Source organism: Solanum lycopersicum, chromosome 7 (assembly GCF_036512215.1).
Source record: "Solanum lycopersicum chromosome 7, SLM_r2.1".
In the NCBI taxonomy this organism is placed as follows: Eukaryota; Viridiplantae; Streptophyta; class Magnoliopsida; order Solanales; family Solanaceae; genus Solanum; species Solanum lycopersicum.
The window spans coordinates 4,065,494-4,090,974 of record NC_090806.1 but is presented as its reverse complement, the minus strand read 5'-3'; the positions used below and the strand labels follow the sequence as shown (position 1 = coordinate 4,090,974).

At 33.3% G+C, this 25,481-nt stretch overlaps 2 protein-coding genes and 1 non-coding gene across 3 annotated transcripts; 1 reads left to right on the top strand and 2 right to left on the bottom strand.

Annotated features, from left to right (window-relative positions):
* Nucleotides 1–3,055: 3,055 nt before the first annotated feature.
* On the bottom strand, nt 3,056–20,583 carry LOC101265042 (uncharacterized). The gene is made up of 16 exons (XM_004242705.5): nt 20,260–20,583; nt 19,132–19,199; nt 18,738–18,893; nt 18,492–18,659; nt 15,617–15,767; nt 13,917–13,996; nt 11,282–11,557; nt 11,060–11,203; nt 10,036–10,170; nt 9,712–9,810; nt 6,284–6,340; nt 5,863–6,067; nt 4,320–4,438; nt 4,075–4,143; nt 3,722–3,820; nt 3,056–3,558 (listed from the first exon to the last, which is right to left on the bottom strand). Exons 1-16 carry the CDS (start codon nt 20,375–20,377, stop codon nt 3,319–3,321), a joined length of 2,184 nt encoding a protein of 727 aa, XP_004242753.1. The 5' UTR covers nt 20,378–20,583; the 3' UTR covers nt 3,056–3,318.
* On the top strand, nt 3,943–4,045 carry LOC112939991 (U6 spliceosomal RNA). Its single transcript, XR_003247602.1, has one exon. It is a non-coding gene; the product is annotated as a U6 spliceosomal RNA (small nuclear RNA).
* A 1,071-nt stretch (nt 20,584–21,654) lies between the features above and the next one.
* On the bottom strand, nt 21,655–24,902 carry LOC101264738 (heptahelical transmembrane protein 1). Its single transcript, XM_004242704.4, has 4 exons — nt 24,365–24,902; nt 23,855–23,947; nt 22,891–22,948; nt 21,655–22,610 (listed from the first exon to the last, which is right to left on the bottom strand). Exons 1-4 carry the CDS (start codon nt 24,664–24,666, stop codon nt 21,924–21,926), a joined length of 1,140 nt encoding a protein of 379 aa, XP_004242752.1. The 5' UTR covers nt 24,667–24,902; the 3' UTR covers nt 21,655–21,923.
* Nucleotides 24,903–25,481: the final 579 nt, after the last annotated feature.

Sequence of the window (25,481 nt, the reverse complement as noted above, 5' to 3'; positions counted from 1 at the left end):
CTGAAGTGTCATTTTATTTATGTTATAAGTCTCTTTATATTAATTGAATAATGGAAGGTAAGTTTGAAATTGTAAAAATTGATTAGCTTTTAATTAATTGAATTCTAAGACAGAGAGAACAAAAATCAGCATCCCTTTAATAAAGTAATATTATTAAAAAAACAAAAAAAATTAAGCATGATTAAACATTAAAGTACTAATCTTTATGCTTAGTGGGCAATTAGTGTATTATTCCTTTTCAACAAGTCATTGATCCTCTTTTTTAGACTCACACAACCTAAGGAGAGATCTAAACCAATAATTGAACAATAAACAAATACTTAAAAAAAATAATTTTAATAAATCGCAAGTTTTTATATTATTCTTTTTTTAGTATTAAATGTTTGATATTCACGTCAGAATCGTATTATATTCAGAAAGCAAAGCGTTTTCAAATTAAAAAATTACTTTTGACAAAATTTGAACTTAAAATATTTGATTAAAGATGAAAAAAATGTATTTATCATTCCACCTGCGTAACGATGAACCAAGAGTTATTTATTTATTTAATTTGGTTTCGTATGGAAGTATTTGATATTAGCTTTTGGGGTTACTTTAATTTATTATTAACTTTAATCAAATGAGAAGTTAAGATTTCCATTGACAAAAAGTTGCTAGTTTTATTTAATATAAAATTAGTAGAGGACCCCATTAAAAAATTAAACAAATGATTTAACATAAATTAACAAAAAATTAAACACTAATTTTGACTACACCTAGCTTTATAATTTTTCTTTGTTCGACTTTTTAATGATTTCTTAATTGCGGTGAACAACATAAAATTTGTCTATTTTATTTCTTAAATTATGTATATTTTGTATAATAACAATATATTCAGTATAATTTTACGAGTGATAATTGAAAAAGATGAAGATGTACACCAATTTTAATAACTTACTATTATTTTTTATGAATTAAAGAAGTTATTTTCGATTGATTATTTGTAATATTTTCTATAAAGAAATTTATAGTTTCTAGATGTTAAAAATATCCTAGAATATCTTTTTAATTAGTTGTCAACTTTGAATTATCTTTTTTTAATCTAGAAGTTAATTAGCATCATTTTCTCATGCTGTGACTTGTCACTAAACTATGCATTAACTCAAACTTAATCTTGAAGTCAATTACAATTACACTTTGATTGTTCAAATCTAATGATTTAGGATGGTCCTAATTAAATGAAAATATTGACCATATAAAACAACTAATTATAAACTCATCATGCTCAAATTAATTATCTCAACCTGTCTTCTCTCGTTTTATTTTCAATATACGCTATCTATATCTTCTTAAACACATACACCATATATTTAAGAAGGTATAGATAACGTGTATTAAGAATAAAATCAGAAAAGATAAATTAAGATAGTTTGAACATGTTTTACATTAACGATGAATATATCAGATTATACGTATAAAATTATATTACGATGAATAAAAGAGTCGAAGAAATTGTATAGAAGTAGAATTATGTGAAGAAATTTATGTTAGAATAACTTGTAATTTATTAAAACCAATCAATACTTTATTATAAAATAAGATACAATAGAGAAAAAAAAAGATCCATATAAGTGATTTTTACTAATTGGGACTAATTGTTAGTACATAATTTTGAATTTTTTTGCTTTTCTAGAAGTATTTTGACTTTATCATTAATTTATATGCCAATAAGAAAATGGAGAATTTATTAATTTTTTAATATTATATTAGATAGATTGATAGATAAGTTTTAGATTATCAAACTAATTAATCAATAATCTTTAATTAGTATGAAATAATTGATTCCAGCTTACAGCAAATATGGTTCATTATCCAGCAAATATGCTTGTGGTTTTGCCAGTTAAGAAATATAATTAATACAGTTTCATGTGCACCAGCTTGTTCTTTGTATTCTCTGTCCGTTTCGAAATATTTATCGTATTTTTCTATACGTTTGTTAAAAAATATTAATTAAAACAAGTGTTTTGACTATTTTATCGTTGTTTATATCTTAAATTATAATCTCTTCTTTTAATATTTACTTATGTGTCATAATGGAAATGTCCGTAGTTTTCAAGAATAATTATTCTTAAGAGATTTTTATTTTTCTTAATCTTAAAACTTCTAAATGATACAAACATTTTTAGTAAAGACGATAATAATCTGTTTGATCAAACTTTTAAAATATGTTTACTTTGAAAAGTGTGAATCTATCTTTTCTATTGCACTTTTGATCCTTTCGATGAGAAAATTAATTAGTGGAAAGATCTGTTCTTTGATCTAGTAGCGAGCAATAAAATTAATATAAGATACAAATAATAGAAGTAATATTACTATATTATATTTTGATTAATATTAAATAGAATGCTTTTGGGAAATGTATTAGACACTGAATAATACTCCCCCCGTCCAGAATTGTTTGTTATGTTGCGCTTATCGAAAGTCAATTTGATTAATTTTCAAAAGTAAATTAGATCACATTAATTCGATATTTAAAAAAAATTAAATATTCTAAAACTATACGAAAAGTATTATAAATTACAATTTTTCGCATATTAATATGATGAAAAAATACATCTTAAAATGTTGATCAAAGTTTTTATAATTTGACTGTAAAAATAGAAACCATGACAAACAATACGGAATGGAGGGCGTATGTAATAACAAGAGTAAAGTAGACACAAATGAACAAGTAATTCATTAATTTTTTAGAACTGAACGACTATTGTTGGACCTCTATTTTTAGTATAGTCACGACAAGTAAATATGAACAGAGAGAGGATGTTAAGCTATTATTCTATTGATCGATTCTAACTCCAAAAAACCATATAGATGAAGCTATCACTGTGCATGTTAGAAACTATTGAGATTCTTTTTCAATAATCGAAAAATCTCTGAAGGTCGATAGCACAAAATTCACAACTCGATGGATAACGAATTGGATCTTCTACCCTTCTCCACTTAAATTTTTTGGAATTTCAATATGAAGTATTGTTTTATTTTCAAAACACAATGTATGATGTAGCAAAGCCTCATATGTACCAACCACACTAGATGGGTATATTTTACATGAAATATTTGATATTCATTCTCCAAGTTACAATATTACATCATAGGAAATGATAAATAAATAAATGAAAAGAAAAATAATGTAAATATCAAAGAAAAAATCAACTACATCATCCAATGAGACCTAAAAAAATACTTCAAAACTGCAGATCAAGAGAAGATATTCTCTTTCAAGATCTCTTCACAATAGTGAAATGATGGCAAAATTTGGAGATAAAGAGAAGTCCATCTTCAAGATCTCTTTACCACAACACTGGCAAAGAAAGGATGGTGGCTGAACTCGAATTGAACCTTCAGTGACGCGTCAACAGCACCTAGCCGGGAAATAAGACTTAGCGCAACACTGTTATGTTCAGCTACCTGTTCTATACGACGAAGCTCTGCCATTTTATCAAAATCATTAGAAAAACTGCTCCTTAGCTCCTTTGCTATTCTCTGAGTTTCTTTGAAGCAGTTATACATAGACAAGCTCTGCATAAACGGAGTTTCATGTTACGTTTTGGATGAAGACCAAGTTTTGCAACCCCCTCCCCCAGAATTAGCCCTCGGAAGGAAAAAAAGAAAAGGCAAGTAATATATACAATAAAAAGAAAAAGAAAGACCAGAAAGGAAATATTTTTCAAGGATAACTCACAGATAGACGAGCATGAGCAGTTGTCTCCTCGAAAGAATAATATGAGACCTGATCAGGCAGGCAAGCTTTCAGAAGCAACTCAAAGTGCTGGACAAACCTCTGAGAAAAATTGCAACATTGGTCAAGAATGGAAATGTATATCCTGTCACTGCTAGACAAGCATATCAATGAGAGCAGATGTAAGCTCAGCAATAATGGATGACAATTAGTTAGCTACTTGTGCTCTCTTTGGGGACATCCAATAAAATTGGAGCAATACAGAGAGGGTTAGCATGCCCATTCACAAGGATGACAAGCACAAATCGAATGCTGGTCAAAAAAAAAAAGTCAGTGACAAATATCAGAAGGCACACCTCATGCTCACTATTGAAAGGTCCTGTGCTGAGATAGATTTTCTGTTCATTCCTCAAAGCTGCAAGCATCTGGAGGAAGCAATTACCAATAAGTTCTCAAGCAATAGAATCAATTGTAAGTTCAACTAAAAATCTTACTGCAGTGTGCAGATATGAAAGAGACGGTAAAACCAAAACGGGAGAAACAATTTTGCAGGCTGTGAACATTGAAAGCATAATAAACAAAATCGGAAAAAGCCAATTACCATGGTAAGACCTTCAGCGAGATATACATGGCACTGAAGAAACAAAATTGCAGGTGGGAGTTGATTATCTTTTCCTCCATCTTTCACCAAATCTCTTTTCTTCTTCCCTTTCTTTTTACCTGATGCAAGTAAAATATTTAGATACATGTCTCTAAAGTGGAAAAAACCATAATAATTAAATTCAATTCTATATTTGTTCTATATATAAGGTAGGGGTAAGGTCTGTGTCCACTCTACCCTCCCCAAATCTCACTTGTGGGATCACAATGTATACATTGTTATTGTTGTTGTATATCCGTGGATGAGTTGCAACTCTATTAAAAGAATTGGCAAGCAGATGCGACAGCAAAATGTTCTCAGAGCAATAATTTAAACAAAAGCATCACTTAGGAAGGAAACATAAAAAGAAACCGAAGAGTGGGAACTGGGGATAAAGTCCACAAAAAAAATGTCAACTGCATGTCGCTGGTCGGTAACATCATTCCCCATGCTTTCTACCTCTACTTTTCTCATTCCAGCTCTCCAACTTCATACCTGAACATTCAATGTCTCTTGCTAGCTATTGCCTCGGCTCATCAATTGTCTACACTAAGACTCAACAAATTTAGCTCCTTCTCCAAGGGACTTTAAATATGGGCATTTAGATGGGTTGGGTAGTACCAAGTCCGAAGTTGTCTACAAGCGGTAGCCATCAACTGATCAAGATTTACCTCGGCCAACAATTTTAGCGATTTATTATGGGAAATAGTAAGTTCCTTTGGAAACTATTTGATAATCCTTACACTAGAATCAGTAACTTAGAGATCATATAAATGTTTGTATTCTTAACCATCTACACCCCAATCATGAAGTAATTTGTACTCAGCACTGAGAACCTAGTCAGAATTCTATTATATATATATGGCCACTAAGCCACAACTATATGTGCAGTCAACACTCAATAACTTACATATGATAAAGCCACAATTGTTAATTTCAATATCTTGAGACCTCTACATCGTCTAGATATCAGATGTAAAAACATTTTAATGATTCAACTCATGCCTTCACAACTTTTTGGTTGAATACAATCTGAGTCAAACCATTACATACATCATGAGATGTCAATGACCTTTTCTTTTCCTTCTTTTCTTCCCCCTGGTTTATTTTATTTTTTGGCATTCTAGCTAATGGCAGGTGATCTAATGACATAACATTCTAGCTCTATTCAACCATCCAGCAAAAAGTCCTCCTATACAAACAATTCAAGATCAAGAAACTTCAACAGGGAAACAGTGATATATCTAAAATTAGTTCAGATCTTTATAAGCCAGCCACTAATTACAAGTATCGTAAAGCTTCAACCAGTGAATCAATTTGTACGACCTTAGTACAGAAAAAGAGAAACCTATTGTCCAAAAGATACTAACCCTTGTACAACAGAACTTTCAGCAGAAAACTAGAAATCCACATATAAGGTTACCAAGGATATAGATCCAGAATTGTTCGACAGAATTGCACCAACTAGGGAAAAAAAGATGGTTGGAACAAGCAGCATTCTTACTGATTTCATTGCTTGTCATTGCCCTCATATGTGTTCTCTCCGCAAGCTTGATCAGGATAATATACATGTACCAATAGACCATACAATATTCACCAGTAGAATACAGGTCTAATTCAAAGCCCAACATCAGGAAACGGGAAGCAATCCAGTATGTTTGCTCTTCCACCCATATGAGAATCTGTCTGCATATCTTCATGCAAATATTCTGCGACCAAAAATGAATAATAGTTTCCATAAGAGAAATGTTCCACTGAGAAGACGAGAGATCAAGAAAGATCAGTATTCTCCACTTAGAAGAAATAGCACAAGGTGGAAACCACAGCAGCAAGAGCTGCTTTACAGGTCCTCAAGAGCCATACTTCATTTTAGAAAGCTATTATTACAAACCCTCGAATAGTATGTAGTTGCAGAGGATATTCACCTCGTTACTTGAAGTGGCTGAGATATCTCCGCACTCTTTCCTAAAAGCCAGTTCCAGCTAAGGAGGAATCAAAGAAACAAATGCAGAATTCAGTTCACAGGAAGGCGATTAACAAAAGAAATAATATAGATGACTCAGCCACATCAGCAGAAACAGAAGCCTATACTTTGACAAGTTTGACATTACTCACAACCCTAGAAGATTTTATTGAAATCCAAACAGTAAAAGAAAATAATACAGATGACCCAGTTGCAGCAACAGAAACAGAAGCCTCTACTTTAAACAAGTGTGGCAATAGTGCAATACTCAGCTTCCCATTTTTACACACGCCTTCACAGAAACCAATGTTATGAACCTAAACAGGAGGGGTTTGCTCTAACCAGAAATCTGATTTTGTTGCACACCAGAAGATGCTCAGTCAGAGAACTTAATATGTCAATATATAAAGAGAGAGAGAGAGAGAGAGAGAAAGAGAGAGAGAGACGAGCTTGCAGGCAATAAGAGGACAAAATACAACAACCACTTTGTAAAGAGGAGAGGTGAAGTGCAGATTTTCTGCAAAAATTAGTGGACTTCTTTTGGCATTTCTGCTTTGTTTCTATCAGATTGAGCTGAAATTTGAACAGAGTGTTCCTTGCATCTTGATTATGATTAGGAACTGACAGATCACAATTTGGAGTCCTATAGCTCCAAGTTTCAACCAAGAACAGTGACGGAGTTTTTGGTGATTTCTCGCTTTTCTTGGTGCAAACTTGCACGATCATTGCTGTGTTTGGCACTTGTTCTGTGGCCATTTTGGAGAACATTTATTAACTATCTTATTGATTTAATGGAGCTTTTGTCTGGTAAATTTTTTACTCTTCATATTGAAGAGGGTTTCCACATTAATTTGATGCCTCTTGGATTTGATTTAAATTTGCATTGTCATATTTATTGGTGGGTGATTATAGTTTCTGCCCGCTCCTTTTTTTGCTCGTGCTTGAGGTCTCCTCTTTGTTCAAATAGATTAGGGAATTTTACACTTGTATTTCTTCCGCTGTTACCTTCGTCACCTTAGTCGTGCATTCTTGTTGCTTGTTTTGCCCAACAAATTGGTACCAGAGCCAATGGTTCGGAGAGACGAGTATGGAGATTGGGGAGTCTCGGGCAGGGCCCAACTAAGCATCTTTGCTCTACGGGCCAGTTTTCTATCTTTTACCCATAACGCTGAAGACGCATTCACAAAAAAAATATCCAATAAGCTTTGATGACGTAAATACTGGATTGTGTGGGTGACACAACAGTTAATCTCCGAATCAGCACATGAATGGTGATGGGTCACGTACCATTTTCAAAAAATTAAATAAAATGGTAATGGGTCACGTGGAACTTGGATCAAATAGGTTATTGCTGGGTGTGTGTGAACAATGTTCCACATGGAAAGTAGAGAAGACAAAAGAAGCCACTAATAAGATGTTGGATACTCTTAATGGGTACTAGGCCTTTTGGGGAAAATCTTGTGGGCTAGATCCAAAACGAATAATTTTTTTTTTGATAAAGGTAACAATTATATTAATATCAACAGGTATACTACAACAGAAACTGTGCAGTCCCCCTCAAAAGTGGGTCACTTACAATATAGGCTCCTATATGTTAAAATACTTGGCAAACTGTCAAGAACATCAAAAATATCTTCAGTTTGTCCCAACAGATTCTGTTTATACCAAAAACAATAGAGAGGCCTATAAAGTTCATTTTAAACTTCTGATGCTGCATTACTTGCCCTCAAAATATCTCTGTTTCCCTCCTTTCTGTCCAGACAGACCACCAAATACAAGTTGGGACAATCTTTTATCTCCCCTCTCTTCTAGCTGCATTGCCATCACTATCCAGCAGTTAAACACTTCTTTGATTCTTCCTGGCATTAATCATTTTATCTTCCTCAAGTTGATGAAAATTTTCTATTGCTGATCTGTCCACTTACAAAGCAAGAAAAGATGACGAATTGTCTCTCCCTGTTCATTACAAAGGTAGCATCTGGAGCATAGTTGTACACCTCTCCTGATCAACTTTTCATGTGTTAGAACTTTTTCTTTAGTCAATAGCCAGGTGAAGCATGTTACCTTAGATCATCTTCCATCGCCAAGAGCGCACCTGATTGTTGTACGAACTGAAATCTCTGTAAGCAGAATTTACAGAGAACTTCCCTTTGTTGTCAAATTACCAGATCAGGCTGTCCTCCTCTAGTGAGAAACACCACCGGGATAGAATTTGGAAGAACTCTGTTACCTAATCAATCTCCCAATCATTTAAGTGCATTCTAAAGCTGTGATACCATCCTTGTCGTGTCCACATGTCAGCCACAGATGCTTGTTGTTGTTGGCATAGGGTGTGTAGTTCTGGAAATAGGTATTTCAGTGTATTACCCCAACTTAGTTATCATTCCAAAAGGATATTTTCCTTCCATTACCAACTTTAAATCCCGCTTAAAGAATACCTTGTACTGTTCTAACCCAACATAATGTCCATTCACTCCCTTTAGGTCCTTTTGCTACCATAACTCAATAATTGATCTTTTAAGACAATTTAAGGCTCTTTACATTTTCTAAAGGTAAAGAAATCACCAAACAAGAAGGGGAGTGTTAGCAAAACAGAAAGGCGTCTCTCCATGAGACCAGGAGGTCACAGGTCCATGCCACGGAGACAGCCTCTTACTGAAGTGCAAGGTAAGTTTCTGCCTACAATTAACTCAATGTGGTCTAACCCTTCCCTAGATCTTGGGCATAGCAGGCACTTAGTGATTGAGTTGCCTTTTTAAATACAAATCTCTAAGAAATCATCTAAAGATCATTAAGATAGCGACAAAGATTTGATACAAATACTAGTTTACTTTCTTTTTTCCAGTAAGGACAAATACCAGGTCACTAATATGAGTACTAGGGCAAAACATACACATTTGAGCAATTTCTAAGTTGTATATCAACTCTTTTAACAGCAAAAGGATATTGTTAATAAATTTGATTCCCCCTAACACCTTAACAGATGCATCCTGCATATATCAGCAGTTAACTTATTTTAACTTACCATGTCCAAGGCTAAGGATCTCAATACAACCTTAGGAAAAACACACCTACGTAGACCATCATAAAGACAGATATTGTTCATATTCCACTTGCACTCCGCACCAATCATCATGCTTATATCTGTAAGATGACATTTCAAGGACTGCGGTTTACTCATAATACAGTTTTTTTATCTGCCAACTTGAACGAGCGAAGAGTTCAAATTCTAATTCTGCTTTAGCATCCGAACATGGAGGAATCTAAGACGCAGGCCACAAAATGTATGAAAGTAACGATCACGGTTAAAAAAGAAAGAGACAAATACACAAGAATAAAAGTACAAATGGGATAAGAAACAATATTTCGACAAGTGTATCCTGTTCAAACCTGTACGTGTATGATGCGCCAATCTTGCAAAATCTTTCCAAGTTTACGCCTTTGCCAGGAAATGTTGGTACACAGAACTCGAAGCAAAGTGATTAACAACTGTTTTAGATAAAAGCATGTTTTTAATGGTGACAGATCTCATTAAATAGATTAGGCAAATGGAATTTGATCAAAGCAGAAACCTAGCCAATTAGGCGACAAAAAAACCCAAAACAGATCAGTTCGACATCTTACTAGTACCAATAGGCACAGAAAAAATTGAAGATAGATTTTTATCAGAAACTCTGGACATAGAAAGTCTCCCTTTAATAAACTCATGCTTACTTGCCCAAGCTGTACAACAGTTTCGTTCTTTTGAATATCATGGTTCTTCGCCACCTCAGGTAATAAAGAAGCTTTACAAATCACAGCAAAGACAGAGTCACGCCCATAAAGCTTCCCATCTTGAACCAGCAAATGCTGTTGATTAGTCTTTCACATGAGAATGTCATTTTGAAAAGATAAATACATCTTGAAGTTCAACAAGTTAAAAAAATGAACTCGGATCACAAATTCTGCTACATACAATAGAAGATTAGACGGCACATTGTAACCAGTATGAACCATAAGTTATGAACCCTCAACCCTACAACCAGCCCTCTGGACAACTGATAACTGAGTAATCTTCTGGTGACATATTTTTCTTCATGTGAATTCAGATTAAAAATATCTTTGTTGATTCTTTATAACTTGAAAAGCAAATGCCAACCTTTTGCACCATAACTACAAGGCTTATTCAGTCACAAGATGGCCCAATAATAACTAAATATTATGCAAAAACATTAACTAAATTTAAACATCAGAGTTCCCAAAAACTTGTAGAAAAAAGATGAGCATAATAGCTTAACAGAGATCCTTGTTCTTGGATAAATTTCCAATCACATCATCACCAAATAACAAGATGCATTAACATGAAAATGTGAGTCTGCATATGTTAGCAAAATCATTGACATTGGGGAGCAGAAAAATAAAAACCTTCAATCCTGTACAGTTCACTTCATGGCTTAATCACTAGGCCTAAATTTAAGAAATGCCTTTTTATTAACTTTACAATCCATTCTTTGGATCTATACACCGACGATGATATAGGATTACATAAATAGTTAGTATTTCTCTGCCTGCACAAATTGTTATTTGGACTACAAGAGTAAACACAGCAACTTAATGTGGGATGTTCTAAGAGCTGCCTACATCAGCTCCCATTTCAGGGACGAACCCATGTTTAATTAACAAAATTGGAACAGGCAAAATTTATGTGCAGAATGTTCATGAATGGATGCATGCAGAATTTATATGTGCTAGAAATTACCTGGAGATGAGCTCTAGCAACCAATTCTGGTTGAAACTTTTGAAACTCGACCACAAATCGTAAAACACCTTCAAAGACTGGATCTAAACTGTAGGAACATATGATGTCTAGTTCATGAAGAAGCTTTTGGAAATATTCAGCTGCCTGGTAGAAGATTACAAACATGATTTGCTGTACTACTTGGATCAAAGCAAGGTGCTTATGTGCTTTTTCATGGCTTACCTTCTTCCAGCTAATTGTCTCGATAGCACGAGGTGGAGTTGGAGCAGATAATCTACTATTTAAGGTAGAATCAAACCCAACAGGTTGACAACCTGTAGCAGTTGTTTCATTTTTCATTCCATCTTCCGAAGTTCCTGGTGCACTGATAGACTTCAAGAATTCTGCTGACTTAATCATGGATTCTAACTCTTCAAAGCAACAAGCAATATGTTTCTTTGCCAATTCCAAACCTCTGCCTTGTGGTCTCTTCATATTTGTGACAACATGATAAAAGTGCTGGACACCAAAGAGAGAATAGTATAAGTATTAAGAAGAATAGCAGTGACATTTCTCAGTTAGGCCGGGTGACAACATCATCTATTTACAAAATAATAGAAAGGTGCAAAGATGTAGAATCACTACGCCTTATTCTTTTGTTCAATAACTAACTGTGGGATGAACCAGCAAGAACTCCACGGATTTTACAAGTTAGAGTAAGTTAAATATAATTCTATTTAAAACCCCTTTTAATACATATTTCATAAAGGGAGCTGGTCTATGAAACAACATAAAAGTAATTCTCTCATTGCTATAGAAACAACTAATTAACTCCATTTCTTTCATCTCTGCAGTCTGGCCAAGGCCTTAGCAACAGTGAGGTACTGGCTTAACTCTTAACAGCCAAAGTGGTTAGAGCATGGACAAGTGTTTATATTCCAAAATCCCTGACCAGTAAAATTTAGATTAGATAATTATCTGCGTTTGATTGCAGGGATAGTCAACGTTGTGTGAGAACAACTTTTCTTAAAGGTAAGTAGATTGTATATTTAAAATGAAGTGAATTAGCAGCACCAAGATGGTGCTAAGGCAGTATTCAGGAATCCCATAATATAAAATACAACAACTGTTACGCCTCAACCTCAAAGAAGTTATGGTTTGTCATGAGAACCCTCATTGAACATGTTTCTCCATTTAATTTCATCTCAAATTAACACTATACAAAATAAAAATAAAGATAAAAAGTATAAGAAGTTCTATATGATTTGCACTTGTATAAAAATCTCTGACATGGCTAAAATACTAGAGGAAGCTTAGACCTAAAGGAAACACACTAATAAGAAAAAATATATTCTCAACTATTGCAATTGATAGCGCCTACATAGATCTTCTTCAATTGTGCTCAACCTTTCACTTAATTTGCATGGATTCCAAGAGATTGTGCAGAAGATCTTTTCACATTGTCAACAAACGTTATATGTGCTATCAGAACATGGAAACAAACAGGCACCTATTCCTCCATTGGTGCAGTAGAAACATGTTTTTCTCTATTTTTGAACTTAATTGGGTGTTTCCAGAAAACATTGAGGATGCCTACAGAGCTGGAGTCTATGGAAAGTTGGTAAATCCATCATGAAGGTCTGGAGAACGGTTCCTGGATGTATATTCTGGACAATTTGGATAGAAGGGAACATAAGATGTTTTGATGGTTTAGAAACTCCCCTGCGCTCCCTAAAAGCTCAAGGTTAATTGTTTAGTTGGAGCAGTCTATCACCTATTAGCTCCCCTGAGTCTCATTTGGTTTTTGTTAGCTCCCAATCCCTAGCATAGGACTTCTGTAATAGGGCTAACAATCTCTCCTTTGTAATCAGCACATGCACAGTGCTTTTATGAATCTTCTTGATGCTTTTAATAGTAATTGTTACTTCAGAAAAAGAGTAATCTTTCTCAATATATTATGCCTGGTTCACCTAGCTAGGGTAACATGCTTGAAAAATAGTAAATTATGGAACCTCTCCTTTTCTCATAGCTCTCCTCCTACTTTCATTATTAAGTATTTATAGCTTGGTCCAGTTATACTTTTAATTATTTTTTATAAAGTAGTTGGAATATCTTTCCAAGATCTGGCAATAAATGTTTACAGAACTATATGCAACTTTAGCCATAGGGCTAGATCCACCTAATCCCCAGCCCAGAGGACCCTCGCTATTCCTTGCCTAAAGGTTAGGTCACTTCTAAATGGATAAAGCTGTCCATTATTATTGATTTCTTGGTAAATATTACCGACCAACCCTTGACTCAAAAGGTAACAAGCTCCTTGTGTCATCCAGGTCTCATCTCAAGTAATAAACTAAATACAACTGAAAAATGAATTTTTTCAATACCTATTACCAAACATGGGATAAAATAATCCCGGGATTATTATCCTTATTAAACCAATCAAATGAACCCTTACAGTTTTTTCACTAATGGAACTCATATCTTTTAAAGCTCTCATCTAACAATCTGATACTAAACAATTAACATTCTAATAATCATTTATATGGTTCATATGGACCCAGGGAAGCTCGAAAAATCTTGGGCTTGGGTTACTTGTTTCCCTTTTGATAAATGGGCTTCAATTACTTCCTAATTTATCTTCTTTTGACAAAGGTTACTGAATTGCAAGCCAAAATCAGAAATCCCGTCATCAGCTTTGATGATGGCATACAAAGGTAGAGGCCAAAATCAATTGGAGGGAGAGAGAATGCAGAAATGAAACCTGGTCAACAAGTAAAACATCACTACATCCTCAAGATGATTACCAATCTCTAGCTTAATAGAGTGAGATGAAACCTATATAACAGAATTATATTGAAATGACAACACAGAGTAAGACCTTACGAAAACGTAATCGGCATAACAAAGATTTGCAGAATCCTTCCTCCATATCAGGGTTATTTTGTAATGGTTCTATATCTGCACAAAAGATAAGCAACACATAAGAACGTATGGTGGTTGATGGGATAAGCATAGTTGAAGTTTCACTAAGCTCCTGCAGTTTTCTCAGTGAAAATGAGACACTCCGACCACATCATGCTTTAAAACTTACAATTTTCAGAAAATATGAAGTGTTTTTTCCTTAATAGAAAAGGGCTTGTTCATGAGAAATAAAGAGTGTCAGATATTAGAGGACTGGACTTAAACTAATACAATGATAAAAATCTAAACAAATAAAAGACCCAGAATAGTTCTCAACAGTTATGGTTCTGGCAACAAAAAAAAAATTGATTAGGTAAGTGGTATTAATAACAGCATTAACAAGATGCAAGAATTAGATTCTGGCAAAAATTATATCATCAGAAATCCTCATGAACCAAAGCTTTCATGGTATTGAAAAGATCTTGATTAGAATAGCAGTATTATGCATTCTTACCCAAAAGATGCACCACATGTCCATAGCTAATGTCAGCATTAGAAACTTTTTAAAGGCTCAAAATCTACCCTTGTTGTATATATGGGGAAATATTTCACTATGTTAAACTTGAAGAGCTGGGAAAGCTCAGATTTATCAGTTATTAGGACCATGATGTTTTGCACAATATAATATACCTGGAAGTCAGTTTGAAGGCTACCTCATTGTAACAATTTTTTAAAAATCAGGTAGCATTACCTCGTTGTAATAAATTAAAAATAAAAGTTGCACAAGTGACAGCACAAACTTTCCCATTACTACAAGTTCCAAAAAGGGGAAAGAACAAAACAAGAAAGAGATAGATGCTGACCTTGAAAAAAGGGCGATACAGCCTCACTCAAAAAGACAAACTTCAACACTCTGTACTTTATAGCAAGGGAAATATCTCATTATCATAATAACATAATGCCTTCAGTTAGCAATCTTTTTTCTGGTGATTATAGGATTAGGATACCAAGAGGAGACATGGTAGAGCTCTTCTCTCTCAAATGATTTTAGGCATTATGATGTTTAATACATAGTAACAAATTCAAAAAGTAAAAACAGTGGTGAAATTTTTGGAACAATTTCAACTTCCTGAAGTCAGATGTAAGATTAAAATTAAAGTTTGTCTGCCAAGCCAACAACAACAGCATACCCAGTGAAGTCCCACAAAGTGGGGTTTAGGAAGGGTAGAGTGTACAGATGCAATATTTCTTCCATTTTGTAGATAAGGCAAAAAGTAATATAAAACTTCCTTTGGGATTATGATGTTAAATACAAAGTAACAACTCAGACTTCAAAAAGTAAAAACAGTGGTGAAATTATTGGAACAATTTCTATTTTCCTGAAGTCAGCTGTAAGATTAAAGTTAAAGTTTGTCTGCCACGCCAACAACAACAGCATACCCAGTGTAGTCGCACAAAGTGGGGTCTGGGAAGGGTAGAGAGTACAGATGCAATATTTCTTCCATTTTTAAGGTAAGGCAAAAAGTAATAGAACTTCCTTTAGCATAAACGAAGTGGGAAAGCACAAAGGACAAACTGTTATGCACTATTCAGTATCTATCAGTAGCAGAAAACATAGCTTTTTCATGTCTAAATTCTTTTATATCTAAGGTTGCTCTCACCATGCACAGTGACTACCTTCTGTAACTCTCTTCTTAGACAACGTAGCTTTACAAGCCCGTAATTGACGAGCAATTGTTTCTTCGACTGCATGTAGCATTGTCAAACATTTGTCATCTCCATCTACCTTTAGAGGAAGTCCATGTGTCATAGTGAAGAGATCTTCCTCCTGACAGAAAGATAACAAGAAAAAATGATGATCGACAACAAACACAAAATCTGGGCACTTACTTAAAGAACATAACTGATGCTTTTAGTAGAAAAGAATATTCTTATTAGGAGGAGGACCCAATATCCTAAAACATAAGACAAGCAACTTCATCATAATTGCAGATCAACAAAGAGATATTAAGAAATTGACCTACTTCATAACATCGCATAAATCAGTACATGTGTTGAAACAGTCCCAATCTCAAAAAATGTAGCATTATTCAAAGTGATAGGAACGCACTGTCTCCTTTCTTTTATGCAATGTTATGAAGTAGGTCAATTTCTTAATATCCCTTTGTTGATCTGCAATCATGTTGAATAATGCTACATTTTTTATATTCTACTCTAAGCATCCACTGTCCCCACACAGAGAAATAATGTTTATAGCAGTCAGATTAAGATGAGGAAAGATGGGATTCTTGGCATGAGTTGTGGGGAAGGAGAAAGCCCTTTTGTTGTTTGATTGCATCTCCAAAAACATTTGGTACTTGGTTGAAAATGGGGACAAGAATACAAAGTTCTTTCATAGGCAAGCTACCACAAAAAGGAACATCATACAACCAATAGAGATAGACAGAACAGTGCATAAGGGAGAAAGGAGCCATTGTGGATTCTACACTCAATTGTACAAAGAATAAGGGTAGTGAGGCCAACACTAGAAGGGATAGAATTTAATCAGATACGGGAAGTTGACGAAATGGCTAGATGGGGATATCTTGGAAAGGAAGTGCTGGAAACAGTGGAGAGTTTTGCATGACCTGAAAATTCACTTTGACTTTTTTCATGTTACCAGTTTCAAGAAAAAACTTTTACTTTCTTGAGTGTTGGGAAATGATGAAGGACGAAAGTTAGGGAAGTGACTTGATGCCACATTCATAACAATAATACAGACAAATGATAGAACAGTAAAATTTATTTTTGATAAGCAGTAACTTGTTGATCGAACAGTAAAATCAAGGACTGCAAACCTATTAATCTAATGAGAAGCATCTATAAGCAGTCTTTTCCAAGGCAAAAACTGTAGAAAATTGTGAGGTTTTTGGGGCCTTAGTCTTATGCATGACCAAAGCACCAATATCAGTGGAAGGCACAAGTGAAGGGACAAATACAGATGATGTAATACAAGAAAAAAGTATATGGACAAAAGAAATGAAAAAACTTCTCAAGTTTAAAAACAACTTTTAATCCTAACATGGAAATTTTATTAATGGTTCAGTTGCTAATTTTCTTGCACTAAATTTCTAATTTCCTTTTTGTAATCGTTAAAATATAATATTCTCTTGTCAATTAATATCATTTCGCCAATTACATTTTGTTTTATAGCGATTAGCGCCAGCCTCTTCAGCATAGAGCCTGTATAACAGAATGCATGAAGCGCCTCCATGCCTGCCGCGATGTGCGGCCTAAAGAAGGGAAAGCACTAACGTGCATTCCGCATGGCTCCAGGTCTTAACCATCTCACATCGAATCTTTAACAACATTGTCGAGAAGATCATTGCTAAGATACTGAAATACACCATTGGTGTATTGTAGTCTATAAAATTATAACTTTATCCCAAAAAAAAGGATCATTGCTAAGATACTTGCCAATAGATTAAAGAAGTCACTGCATGACACAAAGTCAGTTTCTTCAAAGGCATTCCTGGAAGGAAGATAACTTTTAACTATCACTTGTGGTGAAGGAGCTATACAAGGAGAAGCTGGATATTAGAAGACATACGATCGTGTGGATTCGGACTTCTTTAACTTAGCGAGCATGAACATGAGTTGCAGAGAGAGATGGAGAAAAATTGATAATATTCCGCATATTACAGTAAGGTTACCCATTACCAGGAGCCTTAATGTTTTCTTCGCTAGCTCTAGATGCAGGGGAACATGCTATGTCCAATGTTATTCCTCCTGGTAATGGAGGCTCCAAGTAACATGATGCAGAGAGCGCTACAAAAAGATACTTTAAGGGCTTCACGACTAGTGTGAGGGGAAGGACAGTCCAAGACTCTCACATGTACTGTTTGTAAATGATACCCTAGAGTTTTTTATGAGATGGGTCACAGTACAACATACGAATAGGAGATATCGTGGTTCCAAGTGTTACCCAACTGAAGATCAACTTAAGTAGTGTGAAACTATTCCAACATATGAGGTGGACACATTAAACAAATCACTTGTGTTTTCAGTTGTAGGATCAGGTCACCACCCACAGCATAGAGCATACAAGGTTTGCCACCATGATCTTCAAATAACAATCAGTATTAAAAGATCTAAAAAATGCTTCTTTTACTTTCTTCATCACTATTTTAGGAAGAAAGTGAAAGACAAATGTTTCAGTCCCCACTCCTAGGTGCAGACTTGGAGAAAGCACCAACATAAGTTTGCATTTAGAAAAGGGCTGCCAAGATTTGTAAACTGTTTCCAGAAAAAATATATATACATCAGTTTTTTGTTAGATAAGATCATGTTTTTTTAACAAGTAAAGGTCCAGTTTAATAAGGTACCAAGATGGTACTGAAGCAGTACAGGACTCATCTACCTCCCTTACATCAGGCTAAACTATGATATTCATCAGTTAACTAAAATAACAAATAGATCACATTTTTCACCTTTCCCATAGAAGACTCAACTTGTCAGAGTTCCATGAAGACACAAAATGATAAATATTAATGAGAGTTGAGGTGGTGCTTACTTCATTTGTGCGTGTATCTGAGACTGTGCAAACAACCGCATTGCAGGTTGCACGTATGACTCTGCAATATGAATGTAGTAGAGCGTGCGACGACGTTCTATCAGGCCTCAAAAGGTATAAGCAAGAAAAAACAGTTTGAGCCAGTGAACAACCTTTATGCCATGTTGCCTGCATTCCCAATATATATCAACCAAAGAAAAACTTCTTGCTCGACTATAACCGCTTTGTGTAAGAAGCCAGGAATACCTCGCAAGCAAGAAGATGATCCATGATATCAATGAAACGTTGCACATCAACTGTTTTGTCAAAACTCAAAGGAATAGGAGCAGCACCATACTCAATAGCTTCATCTACTGAATAGTATGTGCGTACCATGCCTGAATCCATCTTTGGGTCCATTATCTAGTTCAAATTACGAAATATGTAAGTGCAATACAAAGATAGAGTCTCATCATGCAGGAAAAGAACAGTTCATCAATGTATGACAAAAGTAACAACATATCAAGCAGGGTCTAGCAGATAAGATCCGGGAAGTCTATACCGCTTCATACAAGTATCAAGGAAAAAGGATGATTGGTGTCATCCACAAGATAATCATAGAACTGAAGAAAAAAACACAAAACTGGAAACATAACATTACCTCTAATGCTGACATGGCAGCAAAAAGATTAAAATTTTCCGCATGTATCAGCTCTCCATCTCGAAGATCTGGGACCAAATAATTTAAAATAAACCCACATAAGGCAAGTTTCTTTCTTGAATTGCACATATGTTGCAGGATATTTGACCACATAATGAATAAAAAAATCCCAAGACCACATCAAGCTCACTAGTTAAATTCATAACTTCATCAAGATTCTTTCTTTTCCTTCCAACCCAAATGCCGCATCCAATAATGCAAAATTCTTCCATAAAAGGCACCCAATGTTGTGGCCTTAATGGTCAGATCCCAACAGAGGTAAAAAGATTGGGATTTAGGTAAATTCTTCCCATTTGCCTAAGTCTTGAGGGGTATAAATGCATAATTACCCAGCTGGTGGGAGGTAACACCATCATTTTCGAAGAAAAAAAAAGAAGGAAATGTCCTCTGTATAAGAATATTACTGGCAGTTTTTTAGATAAAAGTCTCTTCTTCAAAAGCAGTCTTTGTATTTCTACAAAGCTCCTTCTACTTCTGGTATTGTTACATCTCCCAATTTAATTGAATAAACGAAATGCACTACCTCAGTTTAATGATCCCAATTCTTTTCTCCGCACATAAACATGTTTCAACAAAGTATATATCAGATTGCAGCAATAAACTAACACCCATGATACCATACGTGGTATGAGGGGTGGACGCAAAGGGTGCAAAGGGGTCCAACTGAACCTCATTAACCTCGTTCATTGAAATTCTACTATGGAAATAGGATAAACAATATGTTTTTTGTTTCCATATGTATAAAAAAATTGAATTCCTATGACATAAAAATTGTTTCTTTTTCGATAAACAATATGTTTTTTGTTTCCATATGTATAAATAATTGAATTCCTATGGAATAAAAATTGTTTCTTTTTCAATCCCTTTATTTGAATTCCTGACTCTACCACTACTTGGTACTTCAGTAACATGATAATAGCTAAAACAACATCTAGCTCTACTTTAAACCCCACCCCCACCCCACCCCACACACACACCCCATTTCCCTATAGCATCACATTAAAAACTCAACTTGAAAACACAATACATTGATATAAAGGAAATAAAGTGATTAAAAGAGAAAGAGACCATTGCAGGCGAGCTGAAGAACAGATGAAGCATCAGCCCAAACCGTTTGTTCACCAGAAGGAATTGAAGGGCAAATTGGTACTTCTCTATCTCCTTCAGCTTCACAAACATCAGCCATGTTTACCAAAGTGAAAAAACTTATCTGGGTATGCGCTAAATTGTGTAATGAGCTCAGAAAGTTGAGATTCTTGAAACTGAAACAGTGATCAGTATCACAGTTTTGGCCTAACTATTGCAGCAGCAGGAGAAAAAAAAAAGTGAAAGAGAAAGAGAATTGGTCTGATTAATTTGGTAGGGCAAGAAATGGGTCGGATCCTGTTGGACATGGACCTTCACGACCCGACCCAGTTATTTTTTTCATCTTTCTTGAGAAAAAGGAGACAGTATAAAAGGATATATACGAAAAACTACGTAATTACATGAACATTTCTATCATATTTATTAATGTTTTTCTATAGTTTTCAACAATTATATTATCTCACAGAATATCAGATCAGATAGCAAAAACGAGAGAAGGAGGAAGGTGAGCAAGACAGAAGTGAGGCGAACGAACGAGATAGTTTACGTATTTTAAATGCATACGAATCACTCTAGATACATGTTTTTAAGGTACTAGTTACATTTTTTTTTAAAATACGAATAGAAAGGAAGAGAAACGAGAGAGGGGGAGAAAAGCAAGCGGAAAAGAGATACATGTGAATTCACTTGGATACAGTGTATCATGAACACATTACATTTAATTTTAACCTCATATATCCAAAGTCCAAGCTCAGGTAGGATTCATAATATCGAAAACTCACGTGAAGAAAAGTAGTTTACGCCTAAACTAGTGAAATTTGTGATGTTTTACACATATATATATATATATATATATATATATATATATATATATATATATATATATATATATTATGGATGAGAGCTGTCAATGGGCCATTATGGGCCTACAATCTAATTTTAATTTGGGCCAGGCACATTTTCTATAGAATTCATGATCCAAAAAATGAAGAGGCTTGTTCCTTGTTGAAATTCCCTTTTATAAAATGTTAATAATAATATACTCGATGAAATTATATATATGGAAAAATCAAAAGAGAATAGTGTGTCGTAAGCATAATTTGTACATCATAATATAAATTCAGTAATATGATTTTTTGTTAAGGCATAATGTATTATAATTGAACTCATTTTTTGAGACATAACTCGTATCTAGAGGCATAAATTTAGTTTATGAACTTTTTAAAATATAACAATTTAGCCCATTTATACAAAAAAAATTGGTTTATATTTGTACAAAAACATATTAAAGCCCAAAAATATGATTATTTGGATTCTTACTTAAATGTTTCTTCAAATGAAATAGTAAAAAATAAAAAATAAAAGAAATAGTGGCAATCACTACAAAAGTTCTTAATGTTGAATTCATTTTGAAATTGTATACATTGCAAGTTCATTACATAATAAATAACAAATGTATGATTTTTCCTATATCTAAAATGATTTTTAAAAAATCACACTTTATATAACACAATGCAATACCTTACATCAAATATTTTTTTTAAAAAAATACAACTAAAACTAATGTATGATAATCATATTATATTCCTTTCTTACACTTTTTTTTTTCCTTTTGATAAAATTAAATTATAGTGTCTTGTAATTTACTATGTGTCACAGCTCAATCGACTCCTATATTCCAAGAACACTTGTGCAGCACCATAGTGTGATAATGCACCTAAAATCACAAATACATGAAATATTTGGTGACTATGACCAGCTAGGTCAAAAAATCCAGGTCTCCATCTCTCCGGGATTCGTGCCATATAAAAAATAGTTCCGATTAAATAAGACAATGCCATCGCCAATTCATATGCTAGCGTGACATTTCTTTCTGGTTCGTCCCAGTTCAGTACCACTGCATGAACCGCAGGTATCAGGCCAAAGAATCCCATAGACATGAACAGAACAGCACGAAATGATCGATACTTCCCGGTCGAGAACACGGGTGATAGGAGGGTGATGATGGTGCAAATTCCCATGATTGTGATACAACCTAGGTATACAATTTGCCAATGTGGTGAACATTGGAAAATGTAGTAAATTGGTGGGAAGAATGAGGTGATTATCATGACTGTGATTCCAACATAATCCATTCTCAACAAAAGGATGTTTAGCTTGTGTGAATGGCAACAAAAGAGGTGACAAATGCTACTTGAAAGTAGACAAAACATTGAACCAACTAAGAATACATAAAATGGCCATGTTGTTTCACTTTGTATACTCTTTGTTGACATCATGTTCTCCAATTGTAAGTGTTGGTCCTGCTTTAAATCAATTAGTCTAGATGGACCCTGAAAGAAAAAAAGAAGTTTATATTAGGGAAAGTTGTATATACATTTGTTCGATCGACCATAAATATTTATCGTTCGTTAGCAAATATACATGTATCATACAATAAGTATACATAAAAGATATACAATAAGTATACATAGAATATATATATATTATACATTATATACACGGGAGGGTTATTATTTTGGCAAACGGGTATTATTATTATTATTATTATTATTATTATTATTATTTTATCTTTCATGTTATTTTTTCTTCCTTAATTGGAATGTGACTCACTTGGAAAAATTCCTTTGAATTGTTAGACACATTTGCATCACCACCCATGGGAAAGTTCCTGCAAAGATTAAACCAAAATTTAAAAAATTTATCATACAATCAATAATAGATTAAAAAAGAAATAACGATAATAAAATAACAAGACGAACAATACAAAATAAATCATGTATAATAGTAAAAATTAAAAATATTATTTGAATACTAAAAGTACGATAAAATTCGACTATCTATGGCCTTTCTGGCCTAATTCTCGACCTCCATATCCTAATCTTAAAATAAAATAAATTATTATTTTTTTGTTTTTTCTTTCTTGACATAAATTCCCAAAAAAAATTGTTGGAGGTTGTGATTCTTGTGACAATGACTTCAATAAATCACAGACCTAAATTATTATTATTATTTTTATATTTTATATTAATAAAAAGGGGACGTATTTATGAAATATAGTTGGAAGTTTGATGGCCAACAATACAATAAAAGCATATGCTAAAAAATTAAACTACTATTCAATCAACCAACTTTTCATATATTAATTCTAATGGACCCCTTTTAAAAGTGTCTTTTTTTAGCTGTCACTAGGATTATCTCTATGAAATAATTCATTTTAAAAAAAAATTAAAATTAAAAAAATTGACTTTTCATACTATTTTTGAAATTTAATTGTAGGAAATAATAGACTTACTTATTTTATTGGGAATTAGCAAAAAAATAAATAATATATTTTATAATTCAAGTGACCTAACTTTACTTTTAGCTTACCTCAAAGTAATACCAACACTTAAAAGATTATCTCTTTTAAGTCACTTAAAAGAAATAATGAGTTTTTCGGTTCGAAATTTGAATATAAAATTGTTTTTATTATTATATATAAAGAATTTTATTTTAATATAAAATTTTGTGACACGAAGTGAAATTTTGTCAGATTTCGATATAAGTATTAGATAGTAAAATTTAGGTGCCTTACCAAATAAACATAGTCATGAAATCAGAGAGTTGAGGCACTTGCACTACATTTGATAAGGTTAATGCCACAAATAGAATAAATCCAAGTAAATGCCTGCAAAATAGAATTAAAAAATGTTTAGCTTTATATAAACTAGGATAAATAAATTGAAAATAAAAAAAAAATACAAAGAAGTCGAAGGCGGTTTAAATCTATTCTACATATATACTGAATAAGTAATTTTAATCATATATAAATGTATAGTTTTTTTTCTAAGAAGATTCAGATGAATCCCCTCGGCTCTACGTAGCTTCGCCCTGAACAAAACCTAATAGTTTTGGTGCACAAATCTACTCAACATGTATAACTAACTTATATATCAAAAACATAACAACTTGTATTTTTTAGAATTCAGACCTCATAAGCTCAAGGTTTAGCTCGTGTCATCAGAAATAGGAAAAAAATCCGTCGAAAATATTTTCGATTTCGAAAAAAAAAATTGGAAATGAGAGATGAAGATAAAATACTTACGTCCAAACATTAAGAGTTTCATTATGCCAACGAAAAATGCTTAAAAGAGCTTGTTTAATAGGCCAATTAGCTCTATAATAATTGAGAATAAATTCATTATCCTTCATATATCCTGGTAATTCTTCATAACAAACCAAAGGGTAATTATTAATATTATTATTATAATTATTATAATTTTCCCCTTTCTTTGTTATTTTCTCAATATTCTTCTTGCAATTTTTGTTTGCAATATTTTTCTCATTTTCCTTTTCTTGATTCATATTTTTTCTCTTCCAAACAGACCCTTTAGAGCTTTTGATCATCCTTTTGTGGAATTATAGAAAAGGAAAAAAATAATTTCTTTGTTTTCTTTTGGTTTTTTTGAAGGTGTGTTTGGTTGAGTAAATAAGTGAAGGATTTTAGGGTTAATGTTGAAAAATGTAAGAAGGAGAATAGAGTATTTATAGAGTTTTTATTTTATTTTTTTTGACTTCTAAGACTTTAAAATAGTTAGGTCATCAATAACTTCTTTGACATGTTATTTTGATAAACCACCCCCACCCCAACACACACAACTTTTTTAATAAATAAATGTGGGACATGTGGCATTCTAATTTCGAGTTCGATCCTAGTAAAGTCGTTTATAATATGATTTTTTTTGTGAATTTTAGTGAATATATTTATGATATTTAAATTTTTCTTAATAGAGTGAAAAGAGATAAAATGACGCATAGTTTGAGATAAATGTAGTAGTCAATTATATCTTGATAATTTTCTAAAATGATAACTATTTTAGATCAGTTATTATTATTAAAATCTACAAATAAAGTGAACAAGGAGATTTCTTTTGATTATATATATATAAAGGATGTTATGTCAAAATTAAATAGTTGTAGGGCTATAGTTATAATTTGATTAGCGATTATTATCTCTAATCGATTCATATTATCTGTCTTTTAATTTGTTTATTATTATATTTTTTGCTTTGTTCTTTTTTCCACGTTAGGCGTTTAGACATCCCATTTAATATATTAAAAAACGAGTTCGGAGCCTAAAGAGTATAAAATATTAGTAAAAATTTCAAAATGGTATATAAATTTTTATTATTAACCAAAACGGTAAAATCGCTGGAACAACA